Source organism: Ovis aries, chromosome 9, assembly GCF_016772045.2.
Source record: "Ovis aries strain OAR_USU_Benz2616 breed Rambouillet chromosome 9, ARS-UI_Ramb_v3.0, whole genome shotgun sequence".
Taxonomy (NCBI): Eukaryota; Metazoa; Chordata; class Mammalia; order Artiodactyla; family Bovidae; genus Ovis; species Ovis aries.
This window is the reverse complement of record NC_056062.1, coordinates 78,072,349-78,097,564: the sequence shown is the minus strand read 5'-3', so window position 1 is coordinate 78,097,564 and position 25,216 is coordinate 78,072,349. Positions and strand designations below refer to the sequence as shown.

Sequence of the window (25,216 nt, the reverse complement as noted above, 5' to 3'; positions counted from 1 at the left end):
GAAGATTGGAACCTTTAAGCACAGATGGTGGGAATGGTACACAATCTGGTTTGTCAAAAAGTTGTACATAGAGTTACTATATTATCCATCAGTTCTGTTCCTAGGGTTATATGACAGAACTGATAGAACAAAAACTAGTTGAACAAAACCTAGCATATAGAAGCTGGTCAGTTCATTTTCTCCACCATGCTGTTATGGTAAATTTCAAGTATTAATATATGGAAAATTGAAAGTATTATACAATCAACAGGCACTATGTGGTTGAGTAGATGTGTAGGATCTACTCATCATCTGGATTCTACAGTGAATATTTATCACATTTGCTTATCATGTATCTGTTCATCTAACACCACTTTCCCTCCATCAATTCAACCAGTTTTTGCTGCATTTCATGGTTAAGTTATGGACATCAATGTACTTCACCACTAGATTTCAGCAGTATATCCCTATCTAGAGTTTATGTTTATTGACAGTTCTTTTTCTTTTTTTTTAAAAGGTTAAACTCATAAGGTGAAATGCATAAATGTTAATTTAAGTATGCTATTTAAGAAGTTTTGAGAAATGTGTATGCCTGTGTGATACGGGACACTCATCAAAATATGTCATTAATATCTCAAAAAGTTATCTCATGCCACTATTCAGTCACTTCCCTTGCTCCAACTGCCTGCCCACCCTCCCTTCCACTCAAGAAAACCCTGTTACGAATCTCTAAAAAGAAAGAAGCCATGCATTAGTTTTTGCTGATTCTGGAATTTCATGTAAATAGAAAACATACAGTATAAATTCTTCTGTGAAAGGATTCTTTCCTTAAGCATAATATATATATTTTTTTACTTTTTATTTTTAAAAACTTTTTAAGACTTAATTTTTTGAGCAATTTTAGATTTGCAACAAAATTGAAGGGTAGGTACAGAGATTTCCCATATACCCCTGCTCTCATACATGCATAACCTCCCCCATTATCAGCATCCCTCTACTTATCACAGCTGATGAACCTACATCATTATCACCCAGAGTCAGTAGTTTAGTTAAAGTTCACTCTTGCTGATGTATATTCTGTGGGTTTGGACAAATGTATCCAATCATTATGGTATCATAGTATTTTCACTGCTCTAAAAGCATAGTATTTAGGGGTTCATCTGTATTGTTATATATATCAGTGTGTGTTTCCTTTTTATTGCTAAGTACATTGAATGACTGTGCCATATGAATGTAACATAGTTTATTTAGACATTACCCTGTTGATGAATGCTTGAGTTATTTCCAGTTTTGGTTATCATAAGTGAAGATGACCTGGACATTCTTCTGAAAGTCTCTTGAAGACATGTAGCTATTCTTTTTCTTGGTTTAATACCTAACAGAAGAATTGTTACATACTTTAAAAAAAAATAAATTACCAGGCTTTTCCCCCAAAGTAATTGTGCCATTTTACATTCCCATCCCTGGTGGCTCAGAGGGTAAAGCGTCTGCCTGCAATGCAGGAGACCTGGATTCGATCCCTGAGTCAGGAAGATCCCCGGAGAAGGAAATGGCAACCCACCCCAGTACTCTTGCCTGGAAAATATCATGGACAGAGGAGCCTGGTAGGCTACAGTCCATGGGGTCGCAAAGAGTCAGACACAACTGAGCGACTTCACTTCACATTCCCGTCAACAGTGTATGCCAGTTGCTCCACATCCTTGGCAACATTTGTTGTTGTCAGTTCTTTTTCACTTTTTGCCATTCTGATGTATATGTTGTGGTTGCTCATTGTGGTTTTAATTTGCACTTCCCTGATCAATTATTTTGAACTTTTTTGGTGTGATTTTTTTTTTTTTTTTTAGTTTTTTATTTTTTAAATTTTAAAATCTTTAATTCTTACATGCGTTCCCAAACATGAACCCCCCTCCCACCTCCCTCCCCATAACATCTCTCTGGGTGTGATTTTTGACAATTACTATATCTGACTTTGTGCCATTTGTTAAATATTTGCCTATTTTTAAAACTTTTTTGTTTCCTTACTGATTGGTGACTTTTCCCTTAATCTTTTTTATTGAAGTATAGTTGATTTACAGTGTTAACGTTAGTTTCTGCTGTCCAGCGAAGTGAGTTGGCTATGAATAAAGGTGGTTCTTTATATATTTTGAATTCAAGAATGACAATACGTGTCAAATACCCCTAGGGAATATTTTTTTGCTGGTCTCTGACTTGCCTAATTCATTTTCTAATAGGTGTTTCTTGAGCAGTTTTAAATTTTGATTGAATGCAATTTTCAAAATTTTATGACTATTCCTTTATGTGTTCTAAGAAGATGAGGTTTGCTCTTTTTTTTTTTTTTGTAAAGAAAAAGGTTGCTTGCTTCCAAACACATCTGAATTGTTTTTTTCTTCCAGCTGTCTAAAGCAGAAATTCTTAACCTTCTATTGTGCATGTTGCAGATTCTTTTGACACACTGGTAAAGCCAATGAACCTTTCCTTGGAAAGTTTTAAGCACCTTGATTTTAATGTCTTCGTGTCCTTTCCTTCGTGTTATTTGTGCTTGGAGTACATTAAGGTTTTTGTATCTGTGAGTTTATAGTTTTCAGATATACTTAGAAAAATTGGGGGTATTATTTCAAATATCTGTTTCAATTCCCCTTACTCCTCCTTTGGGGACTTGAATAACACATATATTGTGCTGCTTGAAGTTCTGCGGAGCTCTCTGATGTTCTCTTCATAATGTTTTTCTTTTTCCTTTCATTTTTTTGGTTTCACTTTTGATAATTTATATTTCTGTTCAAGATGACTAGTCTTCTGTAGCTAATCTGCTGTTAATTCCATCTACTTTATGTTTCATCTCAGATACTATATTTTTCATCTCTAGAGGTTCAGTTGGGATTATTAAAAATAATGTGCTTTTTTTGAATTTCATTTTATTTAGATAGCTGTTTTAATGTTTTCATTTATTAATGCTATGAAATATGTTATTACCAGGTCTTTTTCTGTGGACTAACTTTTATTTTTCCTCATTGTGATATCCTCCTGCTTCTTTGCACATCTGATAATTGGATGCTAGACATTGTGAATTTTATTTTGTTGTGTGTTGGATATTATTGTGTTCTAGAAAACATTTTAAGTTATTTGGAAGCAATTTAATTCAGTTGTCTTGCCTTAAAGGTTTTTAGATGGGTTCTAAAACCTTTAGCAGCCATTAGCTTAAGCCCAATTTTATTCTGTTATTGAGATAATTACCCCTTTGAGTACTGTACCTGGTCTTCTGTGAATTAGAGCTTTTCTCTTTCTTGGTGGTAGGAACACAGACTATTCACGGTTGTAAGCCTTGCGGAGTATTTTCTTTGCCCCTTTCTGGTTATTCTTTTAAAGGCCTTAGTTTCCTTACATGAAACTGATGAATACTCAGGTGAAGACTGGAGTGGGGCCCTCTGCAGGCTCAGGAGCTCACTCTCTCTGAGCAGGTCCCCTTGTTTGGTGCTCTGTTCTGCAAACTCTAGACACCTTAGTCTGCCTACACTCAGTACTCTGTTTTCTCATCTGTGAGACTCTGAGCTCTACTTGGATTCCCTCTTTCTTATTGTAGCTTGGAAACTCATTCCAGACAGTAAGCTGGGCCAGTCAAACTCATTTCTCTTGTTTCTCTTCTCTCAGAACGTACTGTCCTTCATTGCCTGAAGTCCAGTGTCTGAAACCTGTTATTTCCTGTATTTTGTCTTTTTGTTGTTTTTAAATATGTGCTTCAGTATTAACATGTTGAACAGTGAAGTATAGCAGAAAGTCTAATACCTATTATAGTTTCAAAGTACTGACATGTATAAAGTGTTTTGAGATAGCTTCACCAGTGTTATTTGATATATTTATGATTTCTTTAGGTTTTAGAGTTGAAGGTACTAGTGGTGTAACTGTGATTTGTTACCTGCATTCATAATTAGAAGAATGCTTCATTTTAGTTAAGTACTGAATATATATTTTTTCATTGAAAGTTACGAAATTCCTGAATTCTGCCAATGCGTCTATGTTAAGATGCACTGTTTCAAAGGCAAAGAATATTTAAAGAAATTCTGACCAGAGATCAAAGAGATGCTTTTTTCTTCTCCAGGTTCTAATTCATTCTTTTTTTTCCCCCTAGTTCATTCTTTTGACAAAGGAGTAAGCAAGGATTTGGAACTTCAAAAGCATCTTTCATAAAAAACCTCTCATTATTAATTAATAATAAGTGTGAATTATAGTGACTGATTTCTTAGAATTCTCTGAGTGATGTTTCTTTTGCTTCAGAAGAGCAAGCAGTGGGATACTCCTTCTGTTGAATGGCTTTGATAAGAGAGGTCCAGAGTTCAGCTCTGTGGACCCAGACTGGTCTTGGGTTGAGTTGGTCTGACTTTTTGTTTTATTACCAAGATGATATTCAGTGATGATGCCCTATTTGAGATCTTATTAGGGACAGTTAATAATAAGCTTTATTTATTCCTCAGTAGAAATTTATATGGTATTTATGGTTAAATAGCAAGATATGAAGATGATATAAAACATTTTCTGGATTTGTAAGTTTACTATTTTATGTTGAAGTAAAATGACTAACGTCTTTTGGTACTGTATTTTAGGTACTCTAGTTATTATTTATCAAGTTTTGTCCCAGCTGAAAGAGGTCTATAGGCATGTGTTGTGACTTAAAAGTTTATGATATTCCAAAAATCTCTTGTCATGAGGATTAAAAAAGTTGTTTTTCTTGCCAGAAAACCTAGAAGTGAGTTTGAATGAGGATGATGTTTAATTGAGTATGTGTATTTATAGATTTATCAGTGAAGAGTAGATATGAGTGAATCTGCTGGCGGCTGCTTATACCATGAATTTGTTTAAAAATAATTTCTCCCCTAAATTCTATGATGATCTGCCTCTCTTGTTTGTATTGTTAGAATAATGTTAAAGGACCTTGATGGATTTTATCTTTAAAAAGATGGAATAAGTTACAGTAGTTGGAATTTAAATCCTGAGTTTGCCAATTTATAACCAAATGAAAGTTCTTTGCTATGATTTTTTCATCTGTAGAATAAGAAAGATGTTATTCACTAATTCAGTTCAGTTGCTCAGTGTGTCCAACTCTTTGTGACCCCCCTGGACTGCAGCAAAGCACCAGGTTTCCCTGTCCATCACCAACTCTTGGAGCTTGCTCAAACTCGTATTCATTGAGTCAGTGATGCCATCCAACCATCTCATCCTTGTCGCCGCCTTCTCCTGCCCTCAATCTTTCCCAGCATCAGAGTCTTTTCCAATGAGTGGGCCATCAGGTGGCCAAAGTATTGGAGCTTCAGCATCAGTCTTTCCAATGAATATTCAGGACTGATTTCCTTTAGGATGGACTGGTTTGATCTCTTTGCAGTCCAAGGGACTCTCAAGGGTCTTCTTCAGTACCACAGTTCAAAAGCATCAATACTTTGGCTTTTGGCCTTCTTTACGGTCCAGCTCTCACATTCATACATCACTAGTGGAAAAACCATAGCTCTGAATACAGGGACCACTGTCAGCAAAGTAATGTCTCTGCTTTTTAATATGCTGTGTAGATTGGTCATAGCTTTTCTTACAAGGAGCAAGTGTCTTTTAATTTCATGGCTGCAGTCACTATCTGCAGTGATTTTGAAGCCCCCCAAAATAAAGTCTCTCACTGTTTCCGCTGTTTCCCCATCTATTTGCCATGAATTGATGGGACCAGATGCCATGATCTTAGTTTTTTGAATGTTGTGTTTTAAACCAACTTTTCCATTCTCCTCTTTCACTTTCATCCAGGGCCTCTTTAGTTCCTCTTTGCTTTCTGCCATAATGGTGGTGTCATCTGCATATCTGAGGTTATTGATATTTTTCTTGACAATTTTGATTCCAGCTTGTGCTTCATCTAGCCCAGCATTTCACATGATGTATTCTGCATATAAGTTGAATAAGTAGGGTGAAAATACACAGCCTTGATGACCTCCTTTCCCAATTTGGAACCAGTCTGTTGTTCCATGTCCAGTTCTAACTGCAGCTTCTTGACTTGCAAACAGGTTTCTCAGGAGGCAGGTCAGGTGATCTGGTGTTTGCATCTCTTGAAGAATTTTCCACAGTTTGTTGTGATCCACACAAAGGCTTTGGTATAGTCAATAAAGCAGAAGTGGATGTTTTTCTGGGACTCTTTTTTTTGATGATCCAGTGGATGTTAGCAGTTTTGTCTTTGGTTCCACTGCCTTTTCTGAATCCAGCTTGAACATCTGGAAGTTCACAGTTCACGTCTTTTGAGCCTGGCTTGGAGAATTTTGAGCATTACTTTGCTGGCATGTGAGATCAGTGCAATTGTGCGGCAGTTTGAACATTCTTTGGCCTTGTCTTTCTTTGGGATTGGAATGAAAACTGATATTTTCTAGTCCTGTGGCCACTGCTGAGTTTTCCAAATTTGCTGACATATTGAATGCAGCAGTTTCATAGCACCATCTTTTAAGACTTAAAATAGCTCAACTGGAATTCCATCATATCCACTAGCTTTGTTTGTAGTGATGCTTCCTAAGGCCCACTTGACTTCACCTTCCAGGATGACTGGCTCCAGGTGTCTGTTATTCACTAATAAGAAAATCATTGATTTTTATTTTTCTTAATATCATATTTTTTAAAAAATTTTTTTAATTTTAAAATCTTTAATTCTTACATGTGTTCCCAAACATGAACCCCCCTCCCACCTCCCTCCCCATAACATCTCTGGGTCATCCCCATGCACCAGCCCCAAGCATGCTGTATCCTGCGTCTGACATAGACTGGCGATTCAATTCTTACATGATAGTATACATGTTAGAATGCCATTCTCCCAAATCATCCCACCCTCTCCCTCTCCCTCAGAGTCCAAAAGTCCGTTATACACAGCTGTGTCTTTTTTCCTGTCTTGCATACAGGGTCGTCACTGCCATCTTTCTAAATTCCATATATATGTGTTAGTATACTGTATTGGTGTTTTTCTTTCTGGCTTACTTCACTCTGTATAGTCGGCTCCAGTTTCATCCATCTCATCAGAACTGATTCAAATGAATTCTTTTTAATGGCTGAGTAATACTCCATTGTGTATATGTGCCACAACTTTCTTATCCATTCGTCTGCTGATGGACATCTAGGTCGCTTCCATGTCCTGGCTTCTATAAACAGTGCTGCAATGAACATTTGGGGTCTACAAGTCTCTTTCAATTCTGGTTTCCTCGGTGTGTATGCCCAGAAGTGGGATTGCTGGGTCATAAGGTAGTTCTATTTGCAATTTTTTAAGGAATCTCCACACTGTTCTCCATAGTGGCTGTACTAGTTTGCATTCCCACCAACAGTGTAGGAGGGTTCCCTTTTCTCCACACCCTCTCCAGCATTTATTGCTTGCAGATTTTTGGATAGCAGCCATTCTGACTGGTGTGAAGCGGTACCTCATTGTGGTTTTGATTTGCATTTCTCTAATAATGAGTGATGTTGAGCATCTTTTCATGTGTTTGTTAGCCATCCGTATGTCTTCTTTGGAGAAATGTCTATTTAGTTCTTTGGCCCATTTTTTGATGGGTCGTTTATTTTTCTGGAATTGAGCTGCATAAGTTGCTTGTATATTTTTGAGATTAGTTGTTTGTCAGTTGCTTCATTTGCTATTATTTTCTCCCATTCAGAAGGCTGTCTTTTCACCTTGCTTATATTTTCCTTTGTTGTGCAGAAGCTTTTAATTTTAATTAGATCCCATTTGTTTATTTTTGCTTTTATTTCCAGAATTCTGGGAGGTGGATCATAGAGGATCCTGCTGTGATTTATGTCTGAGAGTGTTTTGCCTATGTTCTCTTCTAGGAGTTTTATAGTTTCTGGTCTTACATTTAGATCTTTAATCCATTTTGAGTTTATTTTTGTGTGCAGTGTTAGAAAGTGATCTAGTTTCATTCTTTTACAAGTGGTTGACCAGTTTTCCCAGCACCACTTGTTAAAGAGATTGTCTTTACTCCATTGTATATTCTTGCCTCCTTTGTCAAAGATAAGGTGTCCATATGTGTGTGGATTTGTTTCTGGGCTTCCTATTTTGTTCCATTGATCTATATGTCTGTCTTTGTGCCAGTACCATACTGTCTTGATGACTGTGGCTTTGTAGTAGAGCCTGAAGTCAGGCAGGTTGATTCCTCCAGTTCCATTCTTCTTTCTCAAGATTGCTTTGGCAATTCAAGGTTTTTTGTATTTCCATACAAATCTTGAAATTATTTGTTCTAGTTCTATGAAAAATATGACTGGTAGCTTGATAGGGATTGCATTGAATTTGTAAATTGCTTTGGGTAGTATACTCATTTTCACTATATTGATTCTTCCGATCCATGAACATGGTATATTTCTCCATCTATTAGTGTCCTCTTTGATTTCTTTCATCAGTGTTTTATAGTTTTCTATATATAGGTCTTTAGTTTCTTTAGGTAGATATATTCCTAAGTATTTTATTCTTTTCGTTGCAATGGTGAATGGAATTTTTTCCTTAATTTCTTTTTCTACATTCTCATTGTTAGTGTATAGGAATGCAAGGGATTTCTGTGTGTTGATTTTATATCCTGCAACTTTACTATATTCATTGATGAGCTCTAGTAATTTTCTGGTGGAGTCTTTAGGGTTTTCCATGTAGAGGATCATGTCATCTGCAAACAGTGAGAGTTTTACTTCTTCTTTTCCAATTTGGATTCCTTTTATTTCTTTTTCTGCTCTGATTGCTGTGGCCAAAACTTCCAGAACTATGTTGAATAGTAGCGGTGAAAGTGGACACCCTCGTCTTGTTCCTGACTTTAGGGGAAATGCTTTCAATTTTTCACCATTGAGGATAATGTTTGCTGTGGGTTTGTCATATATAGCTTTTATTATGTTGAGGTATGTTCCTTCTATTCCTGCTTTCTGGAGAGTTTTTTTTATCATAAATGGATGTTGAATTTTGTCAAAGGCCTTCTCTGCATCTATTGAGATAATCATATGGTTTTTATTTTTCAATTTGTTAATGTGGTGAATTACATTGATTGATTTGCAGATATTGAAGAATCCTTGCATCCCTGGGATAAAGCCCACTTGGTCATGGTGTATGATCTTTTTAATGCGTTGTTGGATTCTGATTGCTAGAATTTTGTTGAGGATTTTTGCATCTATGTTCATCAGTGATATTGGCCTGTAGTTTTCTTTTTTTGTGACATCTTTGTCAGGTTTTGGTATTAGGGTGATGGTGGCCTCATAGAATGAGTTTGGAAGTTTCCCTTCCTCTGCAATTTTCTGGAAGTTTGAGTAGGATAGGTGTTAGCTCTTCTCGAAATTTTTGGTAGAATTCAGCTGTGAAGCCATCTGGACCTGGGCTTTTGTTTGCTGGAAGATTTCTGATTACAGTTTCAATTTCCATGCTTGTCATGGTTCTGTTAAGATTTTCTATTTCTTCCTGGTTCAGTTTTGGAAAATTGTAGTTTTCTAAGAATTTGTCCATTTCTTCCCCGTTGTCCATTTTATTGGCATACAACTGCTGATAGTAGTCTCTTATGATCCTTTGTATTTCTGTGTTGTCTGTTGTGATCTCTCCATTTTCATTTCTAATTTTATTGATTTGATTTTTCTTTCTTTGCTTCTTGATGAGTCTGGCTAATGGTTTGTCAATTTTATTTATCCTTTCAAAGAACCAGCTTTTGGTTTTGTTGATTTTTGCTATGGTCTCTTTTGTTTCTTTTGCATTTATTTCTGCCCTAATTTTTAAGATTTCTTTCCTTCTACTAACTCTGGGGTTCTCCAATTCTTCCTTTTCTAGTTGCTTTAGTTGTAGAGTTAGGTTATTTATTTGACTTTTTCTTGTTTCTTGAGGTATGCCTGTATTGCTATGAACTTTCCTCTTAGCACTGCTTTTATAGTGTCCCACAGGTTTTGAGTTGTTGTGTTTTCATTTTCATTAGTTTCTATGCATATTTTGATTTCTTTTTTGATTTCTTCTGTGATTTGTTGGTTATTCAGAAGTGTGTTGTTCAACCTCCATATGTTGGAATTTTTAATAGTTTTTCTCCTGTAATTGAGATCTAATCTTAATGCATTATGGTCAGAAAAGATGCTTGGAATGATTTCGATTTTTTTGAATTTATCAAGTTTAGATTTATGGCCCAGGATGTGATCTATCCTGGAGAAGGTTCCATGAGCACTTGAAAAAAGGTGAAATTCATTGTTTTGGGGTGAAATGTCCTATAGCTATCAATTAGGTCTAACTGATCTAATGTATCATTTAAAGTTTGTGTTTCTTTGTTAATTTTCTGTTTAGTTGATCTGTCCATAGGTGTGAGTGGGGTATTAAAGTCTCCCACTATTATTGTGTTATTGTTGATTTCCCCTTTCATACTTGTTAGCATTTGTCTTACATATTGCGGTGCTCCTATATTGGGTGCATATATATTTATAATTGTTATATTTTCTTCTTGGATTGTTCCTTTGATCATTATTTAGTGGCCTTCTTTGTCTCTTTTCACAGCCTTTGTTTTAAAGTCTATTTTATCGGATATGAGTATTGCCACTCCTGCTTTCTTTTGGTCTCTATTTGCGTGGTATATCTTTTTCCAGCCCTTCACTTTCAGTCTGTATGTGTCCCTTGTTTTGAGGTGGGTCTCTTATAAGCAGCATATAGAGGGGTCTTGTTTTTGTATCCATTCGGCCAGTCTTTGTCTTTTGGTTGGGGCGTTCAACCCATTTACGTTTAAGGTAATTATTGATAAGTATGATCCTGTTACCATTTACTTTATTGTTTTGGGTTCGGGTTTATACACCCTTTTGTGTTTCCTGTCTAGAGAATATCCTTTAGAATTTGTTGGAGAGCTGGTTTGGTGGTGCTGAATTCTCTCAGCTTTTGCTTGTCTGTAAAGCTTTTGATTTCTCCTTCATATTTGAATGAGATCCTTGCTGGGTACAGTAATCTGGGCTGTAGGTTATTGTCTTTCATCCCTTTAAGTATGTCTTGCCATTCCCTCCTGGCCTGAAGAGTTTCTATTGAAAGATCAGCTGTTATCCTTATGGGAATCCCCTTGTGTGTTATTTGTTGTTTTTCCCTTGCTGCTTTTAATATTTGTTCTTTGTGTTTGATCTTTGTTAATTTGATTAATATGTGTCTTGGGGTGTTTCACCTTGGGTTTATCCTATTTGGAACTCTCTGTGTTTCTTGGACTTGGGTGATTATTTCCTTCCCCATTTTAGGGAAGTTTTCAACTATTATCTCCTCAAGGATTTTCTCCTGATCTTTCTTTCTGTCTTCTTCTTCCGGGACTCCTATAATTCAAATGTTGGTCTAAGAACAGTCATTTTTTCAGCACCTTAGCTTTATTTTTGGGAGGTAAGTATTATGTTGTTGTTGTTTAAATTAGTGAATGAAGCCCTAAAGAGTGAGTTTATTCTTTGTATTTATTAAAATTTATCAAAAGTATATAATAAACTACTCACCGTGTAACACTGTATTAAAGGAGATTGATCCAGTATAATGCATAGAAACTTGAAAGTGGTAATGCTAAATTATTGGTTTCAAATAATAATAACCAGTATATAATTTGTTCATGCTTTATATGTAGAAAGAATCACGTGTGAGAAACATTTTATTATTTAAATTCCTAATTGTTATTTTGTTTTAATTCTCTTTATTTACTACGACTTTACTTTGATAGGTGCTGAAGATGAAACACGAATCGATACGCAGTATTCTGCTCAGTACAAAGGCCAAGAGCTGTATTCACAGCAAGAGGACGATCAGCCACAGGGATGGGTATCATGGGCCTGGTCGTTTGTCCCTGCCATTGTGAATTATGATGATGCCGAGGAAGACTACCTTGGGAATGATCCTACATCAACTACACATCAACAAAAAACACAGACTTTGAAGGATCCTATTGTTTCTATAGGATTTTATTGTACAAAGGCAACTGTGACTTTCAAAGTAGGTTTTCTTTTTTTTTTTTTTAATGTTTACTCTCAACTTTAATGCTTAAATTTTGACTTCTAGTAAGAATCTAGCTTATTTTACATTTAGTAGATGTGAGATGGAGTCTAACTATCCTTGCTTCATAAAATTACATGTCTCCTCATCTGAAATCCCATGGACAGAGGTGCTTAATGGGTTCCAGTCCATAGGGTCCCACAGAGTTGCAAACCACTGAGCATATGCACGTGAGAGGATTCGGCTTGTGATGAATTTCAGGAGTTTGGCTTTTGAGAAGTCAGTGAGGGATTTGGAAAATTAGTGACTAACGATCTAGATGGAAAACCAATAGAGTGCCTGTCTGGAAGCTAAGTGTCATAAATGTTTTATAATGGCCTGAGTAAGTCATCTGTGAGAATGAATTCATTAGATTTGTCAATGTGGAAATTATTGGTGATTTTGACCAGAACGGTGATTTGACACTGGTGGAATCTTAGTTGGAGTTATTTTAAAACAAATGGGAAGACTGCTGGAAATGTAACATGGTGCAGTCACCATGGAAAATTGGCAGTTCCTCAAAAGGTTAAATGAAGAATTATCAATGACCAAACAATTATACTCCTAGCTATATAGTAAAAAGAATTGAGTTCTTTTTAACTTTTGTCAAATTAGAAAATATGGAATAGTTTTAATAAGAAAAATCTTTGTTTGAACTCAAACAAGTAGTTGTACGTGAATCTTCATAAAAGCACTGTTTACAATGGCAAGAAAGTTGAAACAACTTAAATGTCCATTAGACAGATGAAGGAATACTAGTCTTTTCAGAAAATAGTGGCTATTCTCTTTTGATAGTACGCAAAACTTAGTAAGTAGTAACTTGAAAAAAGACTAGTTGTATCTCTAGCTCTCGGAAATTGTCTAGTTCATCGTCAGCATTGGTACGTAGTCATCTTAGCAGCAGCAGCAGCAGCAGCAGCAGCAGCAGCAGCAGCAGCAGCATCTATCCATCTACCCATCTGCTTATCTAACTTAGCATTTTTCTAAATTTTGGGATGCTTTTTTAGATTATTTTTCTTTGATTTTATTTCTCTTTGTGGATTTATTTTTTCTATGGATGTACGTTTCTGAAAAAGATAAACTCATGTGTCCAGCCTGTAGAAGTAGTAATACATGTACTGTTCCAGGCAACTGTTAGATACTGGAAACGTAGCAATGAAAAATCATTTCTGCTTTGATGTTTTAAATTTAACTTTAGATTGTTTAACTGCTTGATATAAGCTTTTTCAATTAGTAGTAAAGCTGTATAATTTATAACTAGCAGATGGTAGATTAAAAATATTTTAAAATAAGTAGTGTTTGAAGATTTTTCTAATTAAAACTGTTCCATATTTTCTCATTTGACAAAGGTCAAAATGTAGAGAAATTTTCAACAGAAGTTTAGTCATGGCTTAATTAAAAGATTTTTTTTTCGAAGGGGGATAGTTTGGGAAAGAAATGATAAATAATGTAAACGTTACCTCTACTATTTTAACACTATTGTTTATTATTTCTCAATTTTATGAAACAAATTTTGCATCTGAAATTCACTGATTTAGCTTTGTTTAAATTAAAGGAATATGGGCCAATCTGAAAAAAATAAAAATGATAGAACAGACTCTTTAAAAATATAACAAAAAAACAACTGTTGCAAATTGTTGCTAGATGTCTTGCCAGTTTTAGATGATCCAAGTACAGTTATTTTTATTTTAATTTTATGAGTGAAGCCAAGGATTGGCTAGTAAAGTACTGTCTTTTCTGGTGACTTTCACATGTTTACTTTTAAGTTTGAAATCATTCTGGTAATGTTTCTATTAACTTCACTGATGAGAAGAATTGTATTAAATCGAGTCAGTCAGAATAGGCATTTTATATACAAAACTTTTATAGACTTTTTGGGTGTTGTTTGTCATTAGTCAATATATCTTTAAAGCACTTTTGTTTCTCTAAGGGAAATATGTTGATATTTAGGAGGAAACATTAGAATTCATTGTTCAGCTTGGGTTTGAAGAATGTATGGAATTAATCTGTGGTTCATAGTTTGGTCAGAAAATAAGGTCATGTTTCTGCATTAGCATTCTGAACAGTTGATATCAATCCAACAAAAATCATGCCAAATTAAACGTAGCATTTAAAAAATAATGTTGAAAATTGTTCTTGTAATGTTTGAGTTCTTTTAATCAATTAATTGCTTTTTTGCTACAATAACTGTAGCCAGCTGAACGGCAATCAACTAAAATATTCAATTTTGCTTAAGCATTTTAGATTATAGAACTGTACTTTGAAACAGCAGCATCATGTATACCAGTTCTAGGAGCATCCAAGAAATAAAGCCTTATATAAAAACTTATTGTTGTAAAATTTGACAATAATTTATTGATTCCTAAGGTTTACAAGAGGTTATCATGCTTAGAATTGTAGCTTTTCAGTTCAATAAGTTCAATATGACATAAAGGTACTTTTTAAAAATGTTATCTTTGATTTTGCATTTAAGTTCAAAGAATATATCCATTTCATAAGAATAAAGGTGACTTTATTAGTCATTAGTAAGCATGAATTATTAGTAAATGTGAGCAGAATGTGTTTGTTTTTTAAGTAATATCTTTATTTTGGAATAGTTTTAGATTTACAGGAAAATTCAAAGATGCTTAGTAAAGAGAGTTCACGTATATTCCTTGCCCAGTTTTCTGTATTATTAATATCTTACACTATCACAGTGCATTTGTCAAAACTAGGAAGCCAGTGTTGGTGTATTACCAGTAAGTTACAGACTTTAATTTCATGACTTTTTTTGTAACATGATCCAAAGCAGGGTACCACATGTTGTTTAGAAAAATTTCTTTTAACAATAATTTCAATTATGTAATTTTTGAGTATGTAGAAATAATATGCTGTGAGTTTCAGGGAAGTGAGCATGCATACATATATGTGTGTGTGTGTGTGTGTGTGTGTGTGTGTGTGTATATATATATATATGTATATATATAGTTTTGTTAGCATCTAGGTTAATCCTTGTTATGGAGCAGGCACTCAGTAAATATTTGCATGCTTGAGTGAGTCTATGGCACATACCATGAGATTACATACTTTGAAAGTAAAGCGCTTGGATCTGTTTCCCTCCTAGAACTAAAAAAGTTTTGTTGAATCTGTTTCTTCCCAGCTTTCTTTAAAAGTGCAGATTGGTAGAAATCTTAGAAATGATTGAACTAAAGCTGATTGAATAAATTAGTAAAGATAGAATGAGGTTAAAATATGCATAAATGTTTCACAGAATATATGAACCATTTTATGAGTATGGAACTATTATAGCTACATAGCTTTTGCCTTTTTAAGTAATATTAACAAAAAGGAGTTAAATAAAAGTAAAGTATTTATATTCTCTGTATGATCTTAGTAGACTAGCATATTCAACCTTTATACCATGGATAATCTGTTACAGCTGTTTTTGTTGCACCTGTTTTCCTGCTTAATAATTAAATTTCCCGAATCTTAAAATTGGCCTTATTTCCATCAATTCATCATAATAATGACAGTTTATTGCCATTTAATACTAATTTGACTTACTTAATCTTCTTATATTGTTTCATAGCTTACTGAAATGCAAGCCGAGAGTAGTTATTACAGCCCTCAAAAAGTAAAATCTAAAGAAGTATTATGTTGGGAACAAGAAGGAACTACCGTTGAGGTAATCCATCAACATTGAATGTACTTTCAGAAATCTTTGGAATGGTCTTTAAGGTTAATATTTTATAAATACAGGTTTTTTAAATCATAAATTGTATATTTAAAATTATATAGCTTTGTATTTCTATTTTGGTGATCAGTAGTATTGACTGAAAAAAATATTCTTTACTGAAGATTTTACTGGAATATGCAACATTAGTTTATTCTTTCATTTTTTCATTTGACTTGTGTGTGCTCATAGCTATGTGTGGATTAATTTTCTTCAAGTGCCAGTCATTGAGGATACAAAGGTTTCAGGATACAGAGACAAATTAGATGCTTCTTTTTTTAATCAGGTTTGTAATCTGAGGAGAATAAATTTGGAAAGGTCATAATCCTAAAGATGTCTCAGCTGATTTAGAAATTCTACAAGGAAAGCCTGTAATATTTTTGTTGAAATTCAAGTTCATAATCCTTCTTTTCCTTCTATAGGCCCTTATGATGGGAGAGCCTTTCTTTGATTGCCAGATTGGTTTTGTAGGTTGCAGAGCCACGTGCCTTAAAGGAATTATGGGTGTTAAAGATTTTGAAGAGAATATGAATAGAAGTGAAACCGTAAGTCAAAATCTCCCCATTTCTCCATTTTTTTTTTTTTTTTTTGGATAGAATGCAGGGATAATGAGGTGCTTATTGAAGTGTTTAACTATACCAAAAAAGTCTGTGAGCCTGCATATATCTGTGGCTTCAGAGGGGAGCTTTACTGTTTTCCCCTGTAAGAAATTATAGAGCTCAGGGGAATTGAGAAAGTTGGTAGTACTTAACACCTGGACAGTAGTTCCAAATTCTTTCCAATTCATAAATGTTTCTTCTTTCTTGTTTATGGCAGCTACTTGGAGTTCCTCTTTGGTTTGTTAAAATGTTCTTTGCCAAAATAGGCAGTGAAGATGGAGACAGCATTCCTTGCCTTTTTACAGAACTTCAAGTTGTAATAATTTCTGTTGACTACTGAATTGGTGTTACAAAACCAACGTTTTATTTTCTTTAACAATTTTCCTCCTGTTCAAAAATTTTGCATTTATTTTCAGGAAGCCTGTTTCTTCGTTTGTGGTGAAAATTTGAGTATAAAAGGTTTGACATACCTCACAAATTCATTGTTTGATTACCGAAGCCCAGAAAATAATGGTACTCGTGCAGAATTTATCTTGGATGCAGCTACTCATAAGGTCAGAGCATGTATTTTTGAGCTGAATTCTAGGTTGTGCTGGGGTGGAATCCTTGTGCTTGCCATGTTTCTTTCCCAGTAATCTGTTCTGAATGCTAGTTGTTTATTCAAACATCTAGAATATTTTTATACAGCTTCTGTATCTATTAGTTTATTTATCCATTCCCTACTGTTAAAATAGTCATGGCGGAAAGATGTAGAATTATTTCTTTTCATTTCAGTTACTTTTGAAGTATGGGATTAATGAAAAGATGTGAATAATTTCACATTTTACTGTTTGTTTGTCTTAGTCTTATTTGAATTTTTCATATAAGATTATATTAATGTAGTTTTTATGAAATACATTTAAAATTCAAAAAATGTACCAAGAATTAATGTAGTAATTACAGTTTCTACAGACTTAATTTTATAGTTGAAAGTAAAGTATTTAATTTTGACCTGCATAATTAACATACATTTAAAGATATTTTAGTATTTTTTAGTGTTTGAACTGTTTCATATAAGTGTACTGAAATATTAACGATTGACTCTATTTGAGAGTATATATTAGACAGTTTTGTGATGGTGATAAAGGTTAAGACCATACTGCCCTGCTCCATTGTAGGTATTCATTAACCAGACATTGTTGACAAAGTGCTGAAATTGTCTAGTAGAATTATAGATGTCCTTTTGTGTGGTCTACAATAGAGGTAATACTGCCTTTTTTAGAAGTGAATTCTTTGGGTAACCGCTGTTCTTCTTTCTGTTTTGGTAATCTTTTGAGTTGGTACATGTTCTCCATAAGGATGTATGTCTGATTCTTGACCTGTCAGGTTTTTAACCGAGTAGTCTGTTCTATACAATGTGTGTTCTGTTCGCTTTGCTTTGTTGGCAGGAGACATATACTGAGATAGCTGGAATGCAAAGGTTCGGGGCATTTTACATGGATTACCTGTATACAATGGAGAATACCACTGGCAAAGGTACTGGTTTCTTTCCTTTATGTTTGCCTTTGCTTGACCAACAGAAATAGGACTTCTTTAGCATCAATTGGTCCTAGACTAATTGCACTCTGTAACATCAGAGTTATCTTTTGTTACTTTGGGGAATAATTTAATGTCATGTTAGAATTTTCATAGATTCTTAACATTTTTAGTCCTTTCTTTGTGCTGATTGAAAATACTATATTTTGTATTATTAACTAGAATTAGTTTTTAATATGTACCACATATTAAAAATTTCGATACATCAAATTTCATGTTGTCAAAGAGCATGAACATTTCCTTTTCTGTATTTAAGTACATTTTGGAGGTTAAATAGATCCTTTTATTAAAAAAAGAGCTGGTTGTTGCAAACAAAAGTAGAAATATCTTTTTCTAGAAATTATGGACAAAGTCTTATTATGTTTCATTCATTATATTAACAATCAAATGATTTCAGAAATTTAACTGTACTATGTTGTGCTTATTATTCTATTTGTCATATTGAAAACTTAGTCGAAATAGGGTCTCCATATTTTGTTAATTTTTCATATTTTAGTACATGATTTCTATGTGTTAGATGATGAATTAGATATTATGAATGCAAAGAAGAGCAGTGCCTTTCTCAAGAAAGCAATAAGTAGTATTTATGCACTTAAATAAATGATTTGAATATAGCATGTTAGAGATAGTAATATAAACAGACAGCTAAAAGAGGTCTAGGTGAGAAGACTTTGTAGAGGAGTTGATCTTGAAGGATTGTTAAGTTTTGTTAGATGAAAACAGAAGGCAAGAGCAGTAATTTTCTGCTTCCTCTTTTCAAAATGGATTTCTAAATGTTGGCGTTCTCATTGGTCAGATCTTGGATTCACTTCTTTCCTTAAACTCTTCCTGAAGTAATCTGATTCTTTTTCATGGATTTGGGTACCTTCTATATGTTGTTGAAGCCCATATTTGTATTTTTGGTCCATACTTACTCTTTAAAATGTAGAATTAAATATATGCCATGCACAATTGACACTTTCACTTCTGTGTCTCATAAATATCTCAGAATTGAATGTCAAAATTGAATCCTTGATACCCTCATGTCCACAGTCAATGGGATTACGAGTTGGATGTGATTGAGTGACTAACATGCACACACACATCCACCTACTACTTTTCCCCTGTTTTCATGGTTCTGTTGCTCTTGCGTGCTCAGTCGTGTCTGACTCTTTGTGACCGTATGGATTGTAGCCCTCCAGGCTCTGTCTGTGGAACTTTGCAGTCAAGAATACTGGAGAGGGTTGCCATTTCCTACTCCAGGAGACCGTCCCGACCCGGGGATTGAACCCACATCTCTTGTGTCCCCTGCATTGGCGGGCAGATTCTTTACCAGTGCGCCACCTGGGAAACCCATTTTCATGGTTTTCTTATTAGAATATTTACCTGCTCTCTTTTAGTTGTGCAAGCCAGAAATCTGAGAATCATCCATCACACTTTCTCTCCTAACATCCAACCCTTCAGAACATTTAATCACATCTTATCTATAGAATCTCTCTTGAATCTATCTTTTCCTAAGTTCTACCATTAATGCTCTCATCCATTCTTTTATTATCTCTAGATTCTAGCAGCTTTTTCACTGGCTTTCTCTTTCCACTCTTGCCCTCCTATGATCCATACTGCAGTCAGACTGGTTTAATTCTGTGCTTAAAATCCTCACTGCTTTCGCATTGGTTTACTTAAAAATAAAATTCAAATAGTTGACCCAGTTTGGTCTTGAGTTACTTGGTAGATAGTGATAATCATTACAGAAGATAGAGACAAAAAAGGAAGATTTTTGGAGGAAAGGATGTGTTTTGAGGTACCCGTGGACATTGGTAGAGATGTTTCAGGTTTCTTCCACTACAGCATTGGTATGAAACCACTGGTAATCCAAAATGGTATAAAAGGAAGAAGCAGTTACCTAACTGCAGACCTTGTTAATGGATGCACAGAATAAATGGAGATAAAGCTCAGATGCTCAGAGACACAGTTCACAGCTATGGTGGCTTGATACTGAGATTCTGAATGATGTAGTTCCTGGGGAAGGAGCTTGCTGGAGCCCCCTCTCCATGCTGGGGCTGCCTGTGAAATGCTTCACTGTGAGACAAATGGTGAATGCTATTTTCACCTTTTTATGTAGAAGTAAAAATTCTCTTCAGATTTCTTTTGATTAGGGGAACAGGTATTAATGTAGAACTTCTGTAAAAGAAAAATGGCCTAAAGCTAACTTTTGAAAAGCAAGGGATAATTGTATAAGAAAGTGCAATTCCAAAGTCTCTATTCTAAGAGCTTGGCAAACTTCTATTGTATTGTAGTTGCCAAAAGTAAGCTGGTAGGTGTCTTCCTGTTTAGTGTGGTGTCTTCTGCAGGTGCTGTGTCTTTGGTATTATCTGAGGAGGCGAAGTTTGAGGTAGTCTGCCTTTCAAGTAAAGGAAACCTCACACTGAAAGTTTTATTTGTATATATTTGCTTCTAAAGTTTTTAAAAGATTGACACATGATTTTATATTTACTTAGGATGCATATTTATTTTCTGAGTGACATGCTGGTAGTTTGTTAACTTTTGAATTATTCATTTACTTCATTCCTGTGAATACTATGCATTGTTGTATATCTTAATCTTTAACTTTTTAAACAAAGTTTTAAATCATAACATACAAACAGAAAGGTTCTGTACGCTTGTGTACAGAATAGCAAAGAAATATAAGCACCTGTGTGTTTCCGCATGAGCCGAGTAACAGGATGATGCCAGTGTTGCGAGCACCCTGTGTGTTCCTCTTCTACCAGGTCTTCTCCTTCCCTCACTGTAGGAAACTGCTGTTCTCAGATTTGTGGTCGTCGTTTTGGTTCACTGCTTACACACTTTCTTAGGTGTGTGAGCAGATAATATTTTTGAGAAAAAATAATAAAAATCCACTGTTAATTTAACTTGTGAATGTCACATGTACATTAAAAATATGTTCTTTCATTCACCCAACAATTTGTGCATTTATTTGTTGCCTGCTTTTTGGTAGCTGCTTTCATGTTTTTTTTCCTCATTGTGAATCTATATTCATTTATAATATAGTGATGGTGGTAATAATAGCTAGTATTTGTTGAATGGTTTTAAATGGAAGGCACTCTTCTAGATGTTTTTACGTATATTAGTTTATTTAATCTTTGTAATAACCCTGTAAGGTAGATACCAATATCCCCATTTTCCAGATGAGGAAAAAGCCAGTCCTATACAGATTTCATAACTTGGCCAAGATCACACAGCATATATGTGGGATTTGAACCCAGCTAGTTTAACTCTACAGCTTGCATTTGTCCCTGCTCTGTTCAGATTTTCTTCTTTCTTGGATGAAGCAGGAAATTTGTGGAATTTTTAGTATTTATAAACCTAAAGGAAAATATTTTGAATTCTCAAGAGGTTAATTTTGAATTCTTCAGAGAAATATTTTATCTAAATTCCTGAGTTGTTGAGACTTGATATTAATTTGTTTCTGTAATTCAAATTTGGCTTCCCTTGTGGCTCAGATGGTAAAGAATCTGTCTGCAGTGCAGGAGACCTAGGTTCAATCCTTGGGTTGGGAAGATCCTGTGGAGAAGGGAAAGGCTACCCATTCCAGCATTCTGGCCTGGAGAATTCCATGGACTATATAGTCCACGGGGTCTCAGAGTCAGACACGACTAAGTGACTTTCACTTTCACACCTGAGATGAGAAGATGGAATAGAAGGACGTGTATTCATCTTCTCCTGCAAGAACTCCAAAATTACAACTCGCTGCTGAACAACCATTGACAGGAGAATGTTGTTGCTGCTGCTAAGTCACTTCAGTTGTGTCCAACTCTGTGTGACCCCATAGACGGCAGCCCACCAGGCTCCCTTGTCCCTGGGATTTTCCAGGCAAGAACACTGGAGTGGGTTGCCATTTCCTTCTCCAATGCATGAAAATGAAAAATGAAAATGAAGTTGCTCAGTCGTGTCCAACTCCTAGTGACCCCGTGGATTGCAGCCTACCAGGCTCCTCTGTCCATGGTATTTTGCAGACAAGAGTACTGGAGTAGGTTGCCATTGCCTTCTCTGAGGAGAATGTTGGATCCCACCAAAAAAATATACCCCACTTCCAAGGGCAAAGGAGAAGCCTCAACAAGGAGAGGTGAAATCGCATTTAGAATCAAACCCCATATCCACCAGAGATGATTGGAGGGCTCATACAAAATCTTATGTGCACTAGGAAACTCCACAGACACTGAGCCAGACCTGCCTTTGAGTGTTTGACTGTCTCCTGTGGAGGTATGGGTCAGCAGTGGCCTGCCCCAGGGGCAGGAGCCTGGGTGCAGCAGACCTGGGTATGGCATAAGCCCTCTTGGAGGAAGTCGCCATTAACCCCACCATAGAGCCACCAGAACTTACACAGGACTGGGGAAACAGACTCTTGGAGGACACAAACAAAACTTAGTGCACTCCAGGGCCCAGGAGAAAGGAGCAGTGACCCCACAAGAGCCTGACCCAGACTTGCCCATGAGGGTCCAGGAGTCTCTGGTGGAGGCGTGTCTTGGCCGTGGCCTGGTGCAGGGTCAGGGGCACTGAGTGCGCCAGTGCATGCATGGGACCTTTTGAAGGAGGTCTCATTATCTTCATTATTTCCACCATAGTTTGGCCAACACAGCCCCTGCCCATCAACAGAAACTTGGATTAAAGATTTACGCAGCATGGCCCTGCCCATCGGAACAAGACCCAATTTTCCCCTCAGTCAGTGTCTCCCATCAGGAAGCTTCCATAAGCCTTTTAGCCTTAACAGAATGAAAACCACAATTGCAGAAAACTAATTAGATTGATCACATGGACCACAGCCTTGGCTAATTGAATGAAACCATGAGCCATGCTGTGTAGGGCCACCCAAGATGGAAGGGTCCTGATAGAGAGTTCTAATAAAATGTGGTCCGCTGGAGAAGGGAATGGCAAACGTTTTAGTATTCTTGCCTTGAGAACCCCATGAACAGTATGAAAAGACAAAAAGATCAGACGTTGAAAGTGAACTCCCTAGGTCGGTAGGTGCCCAATATGCTATGGGAGATCAGTGGAGAAATAACTCCAGAGAAGAGACAGTCAAAGCAAAACTCACCCAGCTGTGGATGTGACTGGTGATGGAAGTAAAGTTCAATGCTCTAAAGAACAATGTTGCATAGGAACCTGGAATGTTAGGTCCACGAATCAAGGCAAATTGGGAGTGGTCAAACAGGAGATGGCAAGAGTGAACCATCGACATTTTAGGAATGATTGAACTAAAATGGGCTGGAATGGGTGAATTTAACTCAGATGACCATTATATCTACTACTGTAGCACAAATTTCTTCTCACTTTAGAAGAAATGAAGTAGCCCTCAGAGTCAACAAAAGAGTCTGAAATACAGTACTTGGGTGCAATCTCAAAAATGACAGAATGATCTCTGTTCACTTCCAAGGCAAACCATTCAATATCACAGTAACCCAGGTCTATGCCCCAACCAGTAACGCTGAAGAAGCTGAAGGTGAATGTTTCTATGAAAACCGACAAGACCGTCTAGAACTAACACCCAAAAAAGATGTCCTTTTCATTATAGGAGACTGGAATGCAAAAGTAGGAAGTCAAGAGATACCTGGAATAACAGGCAAATTTGGCCTTGGAGTACAGAATGCAGCAGGGCAAAGTCTAACAGAGTTTTGCTAAGAGAACGCACTGGTCATAGCAAACACCCTCTTCCAACAACATAAGAGAAGACTCTACACATGGACATCACTAGATGGTCAATACCGAAATCTGGTTATATTCTTTGCAGCCAAAGATGCAGAAGCTCTATACAGTCAGCAAAAACAAGACTGGGAGCTGACTGTGGCTCAGATCATGAACTCCTTATTGCCAAATTCAGACTTAAATTGAAGAAAGTAGGGAAAACCACTAGACACATTCAGGTATGACTTAAATCCCTTATGATTATACAGTGAACGTGAGAAATAGATTCAAGGGATTAGATCTGATAGAGTACCTGAAGAACTATGGATGGAGCTTTGTGACATTGTACAGGAGGCAGTGATCAAGGCCATCCCTAAGAAAAAGAAATGGAAAAAGGGAAAATTGTTGTCTGAGGAGGCCTTACAAATAGCTGAGAAAAGAAGAGAAGTGAAAAGCAAAGGAGAAAAGATAAGATTTACCCATCTGAATGCAGAGTTCCAAAGAAGAGCAAGGAGAGAGAGGAAAGCCTTCCTCAGTGATTAGTGCAAAGAAATAGAGGAAAACAATAGAATGGGAAAGACTAGAGATCTCTTCAAGAAAATTAGAGATACCAAAGGAATATTTCCTGCAAAGATGGGCACAATAAAGGACAGAAATGGTATGGACCTAGAACGGAAGCAGAAGATATTAAGAAGAGGTGGCAAGAATACACAGAAGAACTATGCAGAAAAGATCTTCAAGACCCAGATAACCACGATGGTGTGATAACTCACCTAGAGCCAGACATCCTGGGATGCGAAGTCAAGTGGGCCTTAGGAATCATCACTACATATAAAGCTAGTGGAGGTGATAAAATTCAGTTGAGCTATTTCAACCATAAAAGATGATGCTGTTAAAGTGCTGCACTCAATATGCCAGCCAATTTTTAAAACTCAGCAGTGGCTACAGCACTGGAGAAGGTCAGTTTTCATTCCAATCCCAAAGAAAGGCAATGCCAAGGAATGTTCAAATTACCTCAGAATTGGATTCATCTCATATGTTCGCAAAGTAATGCTCAAAATTCTCCATGGACAGACTGGCAAGTCCTCTATTATCCTTAGGCTAACTGGGTATTATCTTTACTCTTAACAAGAATACCAAACATTCAGGGGGCTGGAATTACCAAACATAACGAGGTAGGCATGAGTAAAATACCTTGCTGAAAAGATGCAGCTGAAAGTCAGTCACAGTTTTACCTTTTAGATAAGCGACTGGCATCTAAATTTAAACTGCATTGTAGTCAAGTTGCGTTATCTGAAAAAAAAAAATCCTCTAGACTTCATTGTTCTAGAGACAATCTGATGTCTAAAAGAATGGTCTTCTTATGAAGTGTCAGTTTTAAAAAGAAGCCTAGAAGCTCCTGCAGGACTCAAAAGCAGGATATTTGCCTTGTTTTAGATTATGTTGATCTCCAACCAGAGTCCTTCTGATTATCTTCAAGTTGCCTCATCCTAACAGGTAACTCTGGAAATACCTGGTTTATCTATGGAAAGTGATTTCTTTTTTATGTTCATGATAATGTTATTTTCACCTAATATGTAATGTGATTCAATATTATTTATGTGTATCATAAAATGTATTTTAAGATTAACTTTATTTGTGACATTTCCATTTGTATATAGTCATCTTGTTAAGAATGTATAAATAATAAATTTTTTTTTTGTATGTTGTACTGAAACTAGAGAC

At 35.9% G+C, this 25,216-nt stretch overlaps 1 protein-coding gene across 38 annotated transcripts in view; it reads left to right on the top strand.

Annotated features, from left to right (window-relative positions):
• Nucleotides 1-25,216, top strand: part of VPS13B (vacuolar protein sorting 13 homolog B) — a 784,482-nt gene that overhangs the window by 66,716 nt on the left and 692,550 nt on the right. For all 38 annotated transcript variants that reach the window (XR_006060874.2, XM_060393910.1, XM_042254441.2 and 35 more), the window contains exons 8-12: nt 11,640-11,908; nt 15,516-15,611; nt 16,082-16,204; nt 16,675-16,812; nt 17,686-17,773. Coding sequence is in view for 37 of the 38 variants with exons in the window: in XM_060393910.1 (XP_060249893.1) it covers nt 11,640-11,908; nt 15,516-15,611; nt 16,082-16,204; nt 16,675-16,812; nt 17,686-17,773 (714 nt within the window). In the remaining variant the exon portion in view is untranslated. The remainder of the gene's footprint in view (nt 1-11,639; nt 11,909-15,515; nt 15,612-16,081; nt 16,205-16,674; nt 16,813-17,685; nt 17,774-25,216) is intronic.